The sequence below is a fragment of the Oncorhynchus clarkii genome, chromosome 13 (genome assembly GCF_045791955.1).
Source record: "Oncorhynchus clarkii lewisi isolate Uvic-CL-2024 chromosome 13, UVic_Ocla_1.0, whole genome shotgun sequence".
NCBI classification, from domain to species: domain Eukaryota; kingdom Metazoa; phylum Chordata; class Actinopteri; order Salmoniformes; family Salmonidae; genus Oncorhynchus; species Oncorhynchus clarkii.
This window is the reverse complement of record NC_092159.1, coordinates 8,437,922-8,447,921: the sequence shown is the minus strand read 5'-3', so window position 1 is coordinate 8,447,921 and position 10,000 is coordinate 8,437,922. Positions and strand designations below refer to the sequence as shown.

At 49.7% G+C, this 10,000-nt stretch overlaps 1 protein-coding gene across 1 annotated transcript in view; it reads left to right on the top strand.

Moving 5' to 3' along the window:
* The window catches only part of LOC139423663 (lysyl oxidase homolog 4-like), a 38,668-nt gene that overhangs the window by 1,684 nt on the left and 26,984 nt on the right, over positions 1-10,000 (top strand). Inside the window, exons 2-4 of the mRNA XM_071175271.1 lie at positions 751-1,032; positions 1,261-1,898; positions 4,516-4,727. Coding sequence (XP_071031372.1) covers positions 768-1,032; positions 1,261-1,898; positions 4,516-4,727 — 1,115 coding nt within the window. The 5' untranslated portion in view covers positions 751-767. The remainder of the gene's footprint in view (positions 1-750; positions 1,033-1,260; positions 1,899-4,515; positions 4,728-10,000) is intronic.

The window sequence follows — 10,000 nt, the reverse complement described above, 5'->3', positions numbered from 1 at the left end:
CCATAGGGCTCTGGTCTAAAGTAGTGCACTATGTAGGGAATAGGATGCCATTTGGAACGCAGGCAGAGACACTGAGTGCCTCTGTGCTTTTCTTATCAGTGTTATTTCCGCTGTGCTTCGGGGTCTGTTCTCTGGCTGTAAAGCCGTTGGATACACGGAGGTGCCTGACTAATGGCATGTTTCCACAGTGGAATGTTTCCATCTGATCTGAGGGTTCTACTGGGGGTTGGTGCACTAAAAAACTAGCATTTCAAAAGGCTTTTCATGTTGGTAGTTTACAATAGTGTTTATTGGTTTTATGTGATTTTCACAAGTGTCTGAGAAACAATGTATTTTTTGTGCGTGATTTTAAGTGATATGCTCTCTCTCTCTCTCCCTCTCCCTCTCCCTCTCTGTCTCTGCTCCCTCTCTGTCTGTCTCTCTCTATCTCCCTCTTTGTCTCTATCACTCTCTCTGTCGCTCTCTCTGTCTATCTCTCTCTATCTCCCTCTTTGTCTCTCTCTGTCTCTATCACTCTCTCTGTCGCTCTCTCTGTCTATCTCTCTCAATCTCCCTCTTTGTCTCTCTCTGTCGCTCTCTCTCTCTCTCTCTCTCTCTCTCTCTCTCTCTCTCTCTCTCTCTCTCTCTCTCTCTCTCTCTCTCTCTCTCTCTCTCTCTCTCTCTCTCTCTCTCTCTCCCTGTCTGTCTCCCTCTCTGTCTGTCTCTCTCTATCTCCCTCTTTGTCTCTCTCTGTCTCTCGTGATCTCTCAGTTCCAGACTGAGTAAGGATGTTGGGCCTCCTCCTGTGTGTGAGTTCCCTCCTCCTCCCCCTCCTCTCCCCCTCCCTCGCCCAGGGATCAGGGCCGAGGGTGCGCCTGGCAGGTGAGAGGCGGGGCCCCAACGAGGGTCGAGTAGAGGTGTTCTATAACGGGGCGTGGGGGACGGTGTGTGATGACGAGGTGGATATTAACCTGGCCAACGTGGTGTGTCGAGAGCTGGGCTTCTCACGCAGTCTCACCTGGGCTCACAGCTCTAAGTTTGGGGAAGGACAAGGTACGGTAACACCTTACTTCCTTAATAATCCTCTTTGTTGCTGGAACTTAAGGCTTTCACAAGAGAGCGCCACTGTTGCCCGTCTTCTGCCTGTCTGGAGATTGTGTTTCGTGACATCGGTTCAACCTTTACTTATGTGAGCTGGTCAACTGGGAGAATCAGTTGTATCTTATTGATCGCTCTTGATTGGCTGCTAACGAGGAAGTGTGCCCCTTCTTCTCCCATTAGGTCTGATCTGGTTGGATAACGTGCACTGCATGGGGACGGAGCTCTCCCTGTCTGACTGTCACTCCAACGGCTGGGGGATAAATGACTGCACCCACTCTGAGGACCTGGGGATCGTCTGTAGCACCCAGAGGAGGGTCCACTACTCCCCTAACCAGGTAGAGGGCTCCCCCACATCCCTGGCCGTCCCAGTGGCCTCGGCCCGACCACAGAGGATCCCCAACCTCTCCACACCGCCACGTCTATCCACAGTCCAAGACAGGGTGGCCCCTCCTCCCCCTGCTCACATCACATCCCCCGGGAGAAGGGGTCATGAGATTGCCCTCCACCGCAACACCCCCAGAGGTCAGGGTCAAAGTTCACGGCAACAGCGTCGGGGTCATGATATCCACTTGCGTACCCGGAACGGCCAGAGTCAGGCGGGAGGGGAGGCCAGGACGAGACAGGAGAACCCGGCCGTGCCTCAGGGGCATCAGATCCCCCCCCGGCTGGGGAATGGTGCAGCCTACAGGCAGGCCCAGGATGTGGGGCGGACCGGACCACAGGCGACCAGATGGGAGGCAGAGATCCCCAGGCAGCCCAGTGGGAACCATGTTGAACCAGAGGCAGAAATCCCCAACGTTGACATCACAGACGGACAGGTGACGAAAAACACTTTCTCTCATTCTCTCTGTCTTGCTCTGCCTCTCTCTGGCTTCCCCTTTCTCTCATTCTCTCTGTCTTGCTCTGCCTCTCTCTGGCTTCCCCTTTCTCTCATTCTCTCTGTCTTGCTCTGCCTCTCTCTTCCTTCCCCTTTCTCTCTCTCACATTCACAAACATACACTCAACCCTCCCCCCCACACACACACCTGCCCCCACACACTCAACACCCCAACACTACTGTACTGTACCTATCCACGGTCGCCTCAAGTAGCCCCATGGCAACTCCCGGGGTACAGGAAGCTGATTGGTGGAGCCAGGAGCCCACAGCCCGATAGGCACGCCGTAATTACAGACGGCCCTAAAACCAGGCCTTTTCCGGATCCAATTCATAATGGGCAGTATCCCTCACATTCAGGCCTCAACCTCTAGTAGGTAAACAGACCCAACTCCCTAAACACAGGGCTGTTCGCAGAGCCTCCACAGAGGAAAGACCAGCCCATCTATCACCTACCCATCTGTTAGACCTCGTAACATCTATCACCTACCCATCTGTTAGACCTCGTAACATCTTATATACTGAGGCTAAGTTCATGACCTTACCACTGTTTTGGAACGTAATACACACACACACAGGTTATACACACATTATACACATATATAGATACACACACACACATATACACAGACATATACACACATTATACACATATATAGATACACACACACACATATACACATACATGTACACACATTATACACACATACTGCATACACACATATATACACTACTCTTCAAAAGTTTGGGGTCACTTAGAAATGTCCTTGTTTTTGAAAGAAAAGCACATTTTTTGTCAATTAAAATAACATAAAATTGATCAGAAATACAGTGTAGACATTGTTAATGTTGTAAATGACTATTGTAGCTGGAAACGGCTGATTTTTTATGGAATATCTACAGAGGCGTACAGAGGCCCATTATCAGCAACCATCACTCCTGTGTTCCAATGGCACGTTGTGTTAGCTAATCCAAGTTTATCATTTTAAAAGGCTAATTGATCATTAGAAAACCCTTTTGCAATTATGTTAGTGTAACCGATGTGAAATGGCTAGCTAGTTAGCGGGGTGCACGCTAATAGCGTTTCAATCGGTGACATCACTCGCTCTGAGACCTTGAAGTAGTTGTTCCGCTTGCTCTGCAAGGGGCCACGGCTTTTGTGGCGCGATGGGTAACGGTGCTTTTTGGGAGGCCGTTGTTAATGTGTGCAGAGGGTCCCTGTTTTGAGCCCAGGTAGGGGCGAGGAGAGGGACGGAAGCTATACTGTTACATTAGCACAGCTGAAAACCGTTGTCCTGATTAAAGAAGCAATAAAACTGGCCTTCTTTACACTAGCTGAATGTCTGGAGCATCAGCATTTGTGGGTTTGATTACAGGCTCAAAATGGCCAGAAACAAAGGCCTTTCTTCTGAAACTCGTCAGTCTATTCTTGTTCTAAGAAATGTTCCATGCGAGAAATTGACAAGAAACTGAAGATCTCGTACAACGCTGTGTACTACTCCCTTCACAGAACAGCGCAAACTGGCTCTAACCAGAATAGAAAAAGGAGTGGGAGGCCCCGGTGCACAACTGAGCAAGAGGACAAGTACATTAGAATCGCCTCACAAGTCCTCAACTGGCAGCTTCATTAAATAGTACACACAAAACACCAGTCTCAACGTCAACAGTGAAGAGGCGACTCCGGGATGCTGGCCTTCTAGGCAGAGTTCCTCTATCCAGTCTCAACGTCAACAGTGAAGAGGCGACTCCGGGATGCTGGCCTTCTAGGCAGAGTTCCTCTGTCCAGTCTCAACGTCAACAGTGAAGAGGCGACTCCGGGATGCTGGCCTTCTAGGCAGAGTTCCTCTGTCCAGTGTCTGTGTTATTTTGCCCATCTTAATCTTTTCTTTTTATTGGCCAGTCTGATGGCTTTTTTTTTGCAACTCTGCCTAGAAGGCCAGCATCCCGGAGTCGTCTCTTCACTGTTGACGTTGAGACTGGACAGAGGAACTCTGCCTAGAAGGACAGCATCCCGGCGTCGCCTCTTCACTGTTGACGTTGAGACTGGTGTTTTGCGGGTACTATTTAATGAAGCTATTGTAGCCGTTTTCAGCTACAATAGTAATTTACAACATTAACAATGTCTACACTGTATTTCTGATCAATTTGATGTTATTTTAATGGGCATAAATGTTTTATTTAAAAAACAAGGACATTTCTAAGGTTCTACCCAAAACTTTTGATATACACACACACACACACACACACACACACACACACACACACACACACACACACACACACACACACACACACTGTTTTCAGTGTGTTTGTTCCTTCATGTCCTTGTTGTGTAGAGACTGCGATGGCAATTAAAGTTGGATTCTGTTCTGTCCTCTCCCCCATTCCTCCCCATCCCTTCTCTCCTATCCCCCCTCCCCCCTCCCCCCTCCTCCCCTCCCCTCCCCCATTCCTCCCCATCCCCATCTCCTATCCCCCCTCCCCCTCCCCTCCCCTCCCCTCCCCCATTCCTCCCCATCTCCATCTCCTATCCCCCCTCCCCCTCCTCTCCCCTCCCCCAGACGGCCAGTAGGGTGAGGCTGGAGGAGGTACGTCTCCGGCCTGTTCTGACAGGCGTCCGCACCGGCTTGCTGTCAGAGGGCGTTTTGGAAGTGAAGCATGCTGGGAGGTGGCGTCATGTGTGCGACCAGGGCTGGGACCTCAGCGGCAGCCGTGTGGTGTGTGGCATGCTGGGATACCCCTCCGCCGAGGCATACGACCACACCGTCTATAGGTAAGGGAGAGAGGGTGTGTTTGTGTCTGGAAAGGTGTGTCCCCATTTTGACATCCCCATTTTTCACATAAATGTGTGCGCTTGTGTGTGTGTGTGTGTGTGGGGGGGGGGGGGGGTGCAGAGCTAGCATTACTACCACCATCTATACCAACAGTTACTACCACCATCTGTACCAGCAGTTACTCACCAGCATTGGACTAACCATGCCTGCATGTCTGGACTTTGCCTCATCATAGTAGGCTGTGCACTTTTAAATAGTCTTAAAGAGCAGGTGTGTGTCCCAAATGACTAGCTATTGCCTTTTTAGTGCACTACTTTTTATCAAAGCCCTGGTCAAACATAGTGCCCTAGACAGGGAATAGACTGTGATTTGGGACGTAACCTTAAAGAGTATGTTATTAATGTCAGAGGCTGGCTGTAGGAGGAGCATCATGTGTGTTTGGATGGAGACCAGGAACGTCTCCTCTAATCTCATGTAATTATACACAACCGGTGGGAATAGCATACGACAGCACTTCCTATAAGTTTTACAAAAACTCTCTAGTTTTCTCTCTTTCTCTGTCTATCTCTCACCCCATCTATCTCTCACCCCTCTATCTCTCACCCCGTCTCTCACCCCATCTATCTCTCACCCCGTCTATCTCTCACCCCGTCTATCTCTCACCCCATCTATCTCTCACCCCGTCTATCTCTCACCCCATCTATCTCTCGTTCTCTATCTGTTTCTGTTCCCTACTCTGTCTCTCTCACCCCATCTATCTCTCACCCGTCTATCTCTCACCCCATCTATCTCTCACCCCGTCTATCTCTCACCCCATCTATCTCTCACCCCGTCTATCTCTTACCCCATCTATCTCTCACCCCGTCTATCTCTCACCCCATCTATCTCTCGTTCTCTATCTGTTTCTGTTCCCTACTCTGTCTATCTCTCACCCCATCTATCTCTCACCCCGTCTATCTCTCACCCCATCTATCTCTCACCCCGTCTATCTCTCACCCCGTCTATCTCTCATTCTCTATCTGTTTCTCTCTCGTTCTCCATCTATCTCTCACCCCGTCTATCTCTCATTCTCTATCTATCTCTCACCCGTCTATCTCTCTCTCTGTCTATCTCTCACCCCATCTATCTCTCACCTCATCTATCTCTCATTCTCTATCTGTTTCTCTCTCTCTGTTCTCTCTCTACCTCTGGTTTCAGTAACTGTGTTTCAGTGGCTACATGGTTTGGTTGGGAAAGGTTTGTGTCTTTCAGTGAGAAACGTTTATTGATACAATTATCTTTGTTTGTGTTTTTGTAGGCTACAGTAGTTCCATTATTTCCCCAAGTCTCCCACATGTCACTTCTACAGTCATATTCTAGAACACTTAGACCTGTAGAACCCATTACCCACTTCTACAGTCATATTCTAGAACACTTAGACCTGTAGAATCCATTACCCACTTCTACAGTCATATTCTAGAACACTTAGACCTGTAGAATCCATTACCCACTTCTACAGTCATATTCTAGAACACTTAGACCTGTAGAATCCATTACCCACTTCTACAGTCATATTCTAGAACACTTAGACCTGTAGAATCCATTAACCACTTCTACAGTCATATTCTAGAACACTTAGACCTGTAGAATCCATTACCCGGGTGTGAATCTCGTCCATCTGTCCATCTGTCTGTCCCCAGCTGTAAATAACCTTTATGAAGGCACAGACCTTTAAAGCCTACAGACACACAGACCACCTCTGTCTGTCCGTCCAGCCACAGGCTTTATTTACGGCCTGTGTGGAGGATGTCTCCTCTACCCTAAACTATCTTTACATCCCAGATAATTACAGCTAATGTCCAGGTTAGGCTGCTGAATAAACACACACACACACAAACATATCCTTTCACACTCACATGCATAGAGACATGGAGAGGCAGAGAGATAGAGAGATGGAGAGGTGGAGGGCACACACACACACACACTGCTACATTTAAAAAAATCTGTTCCTCTTTACAGTCACTTCCTGATTGAGATCACAAACCATAGAGTTGAATAAGGGGAGCACTTGACACACCATTATGGCAAAGACGCAAAGAGGTGCCCTCTCTCCAACTCTATGTCACTAAACCCACCGAGACCTCCACATTTTCCTCGTCTAGGAATCCCCTTTTTGGGGAAGATTTTCAGCTTTTTAACAGAGGTTTTTCTGCCCCAGTTGAGGAGGTGTGAGGCAGGAGAAAGGTTGTGAATGTTTCACCGCCAGAGAGAGAGAAAAAAAGCTTTTTGTTGTTGTTCTTTTTCTTCATGAGATGAAAACATCGCCACGTTTGCTGTTCCTCTCAGAGGAAATAACAGTGATTTGATGCCAGCCTTTCGTCTCTCCAAATCTCTCAACAGTTTCTAAATCTGTTTCAAAGAGAATGTTAGGTCAATGTTGACACAGAGCTTAAAGGTGTTTATACACACACACACAACTCTAGAGGTTTTTAGACAAACATTTCACCTCAGTAGTCAGTTAGTGGGCCCTGTGCTGGCCTCCCATTTTGTCAGCCAGTCATTTGGAAGAGCAGATGGCAGACACTATTATTTATTTTTAAACCGGTGACCGGTGCTTCCTTCCACCTAAACCACAGAGCAGATGAATGATGGTGTCTTAGCCTCCTTCCACCTAAACCACAGAGCAGATGAATGATGGTGTCTTAGCCTCCTTCCACCTAAACCACAGAGCAGATGAATGATGGTGTCTTAGCCTCCTTCCACCTAAACCACAGAGCAGATGAATGATGGTGTCTTAGCCTCCTTCCACCTAAACCACAGAGTAGATGAATGATGGTGTCTTAGCCTCCTTCCACCTAAACCACAGAGCAGATGAATGATGGTGTCTTAGCCTCCTTCCACCTAAACCACAGAGCAGATGAATGATGGTGTCTTAGCCTCCTTCCACCTAAACCACAGAGCAGATGAATGATGGTGTCTTAGCCTCCTTCCACCTAAACCACAGAGCAGATGAATGATGGTGTCTTAGCCTCCTTCCACCTAAACCACAGAGTAGATGAATGATGGTGTCTTAGCCTCCTTCCACCTAAACCACAGAGCAGATGAATGATGGTGTCTTAGCCTCCTTCCACCTAAACCACAGAGCAGATGAATGATGGTGTCTTAGCCTCCTTCCACCTAAACCACAGAGTAGATGAATGATAGAAGCACAGCCATCTCTGCTCTGCCGTTTGATTCAGAGAGCCTAACTTCAGTATCTGTCAGGGATGGACAGCTGGGCTGTGTCCCAAATGGCATCATACTCCCTATATACTGCGCTACATTCTGACCAGAGGGCCCTGTTCTAAAAACAGGGCCATTTGGGCTCATCCTGGTGTTCTGGGCGTTGAACTTGAGGTTGAGAGGTTGGTTTATGCGTCAGAGAAGAACTGTCTCTTCTGTGGTGCCAAATGGTACTTTAGTCTGGTTTGGTCTTACTCTACTGGTTGGCCAAGTTCACTTTGGCCTCACCCGGTCCAGCCTTAGCCAAGTCTTCCCAACCTGGTCCAGTCTTAGTCAAGTCTTCCCAACCTGGTCCAGTCTTAGCCAAGTCTTCCCAACCTGGTCCAGTCTTAGCCAAGTCTTCCCAACCTGGTCCAGTCCTAGCCAAGTCTTCCCAACCTGGTCCAGTCTTAGCCAAGTCTTCCCAACCTGGTCCAGTCTTAGCCAAGTCTTCCCAACCTGGTCCAGTCCTGGCCAAGTCTTCCCAACCTGGTCCAGTCCTGGCCAAGTCTTCCCAACCTGGTCCAGTCCTGGCCAAGTCTTCCCAACCCGGTCCAGTCTTAGCCAAGTCTTCCCAACCTGGTCCAGTCCTGGCCAAGTCTTCCCAACCTGGTCCAGTCTTAGCCAAGTCTTCCCAACCTGGTCCAGTCTTAGCCAAGTCTTCCCAACCCGGTCCAGTCTTAGCCAAGTCTTCCCAACCCGGTCCAGCCTTAGCCAAGTCTTCCCAACCCGGTCCAGTCTTAGCCAATTCTTCCCAACCCGGTCCAGTCTTAGCCAAGTCTTCCCAACCCGGTCCAGTCTTAGCCAAGTCTTCCCAACCTGGTCCAGTCTTAGCCAAGTTTTCCCAACCTGGTCCAGTCTTAGCCAAGTCTTCCCAACCTGGTCCAGTCCTGGCCAAGTCTTCCCAACCTGGTCCAGTCCTGGCCAAGTCTTCCCAACCTGGTCCAGTCCTGGCCAAGTCTTCCCAACCTGGTCCAGTCTTAGCCAAGTCTTCCCAACCTGGTCCAGTCCTGGCCAAGTCTTCCCAACCTGGTCCAGTCTTAGCCAAGTCTTCCCAACCTGTTCCAGTCCTGGCCAAGTCTTCCCAACCTGGTCCAGTCTTAGCCAAGTCTTCCCAACCTGGTCCAGTCTTAGCCAAGTTTTCCCAACCTGGTCCAGTCTTAGCCAAGTCTTCCCAACCGGGTCCAGTCCTGGCCAAGTCTTCCCAACCTGGTCCAGTCCTGGCCAAGTCTTCCCAACCTGGTCCAGTCCTGGCCAAGTCTTCCCAACCTGGTCCAGTCTTAGCCAAGTCTTCCCAACCTGGTCCAGTCTTAGCCAAGTCTTCCCAACCTGGTCCAGTCTTAGCCAAGTTTTCCCAACCTGGTCCAGTCTTAGCCAAGTCTTCCCAACCTGGTCCAGTCCTGGCCAAGTCTTCCCAACCTGGTCCAGTCCTGGCCAAGTCTTCCCAACCTGGTCCAGTCCTGGCCAAGTCTTCCCAACCTGGTCCAGTCTTAGCCAAGTTTTCCCAACCTGGTCCAGTCTTAGCCAAGTCTTCCCAACCGGGTCCAGTCCTGGCCAAGTCTTCCCAACCTGGTCCAGTCCTGGCCAAGTCTTCCCAACCTGGTCCAGTCCTGGCCAAGTCTTCCCAACCTGGTCCAGTCTTAGCCAAGTCTTCCCAACCTGGTCCAGTCTTAGCCAAGTCTTCCCAACCTGGTCCAGTCTTAGCCAAGTTTTCCCAACCTGGTCCAGTCTTAGCCAAGTCTTCCCAACCTGGTCCAGTCCTGGCCAAGTCTTCCCAACCTGGTCCAGTCCTGGCCAAGTCTTCCCAACCTGGTCCAGTCCTGGCCAAGTCTTCCCAACCTGGTCCAGTCTTAGCCAAGTCTTCCCAACCTGGTCCAGTCCTGGCCAAGTCTTCCCAACCTGGTCCAGTCTTAGCCAAGTCTTCCCAACCTGGTCCAGTCCTGGCCAAGTCTTCCCAACCTGGTCCAGTCTTAGCCAAGTCTTCCCAACCTGGTCCAGTCTTAGCCAAGTTTTCCCAACCTGGTCCAGTCTT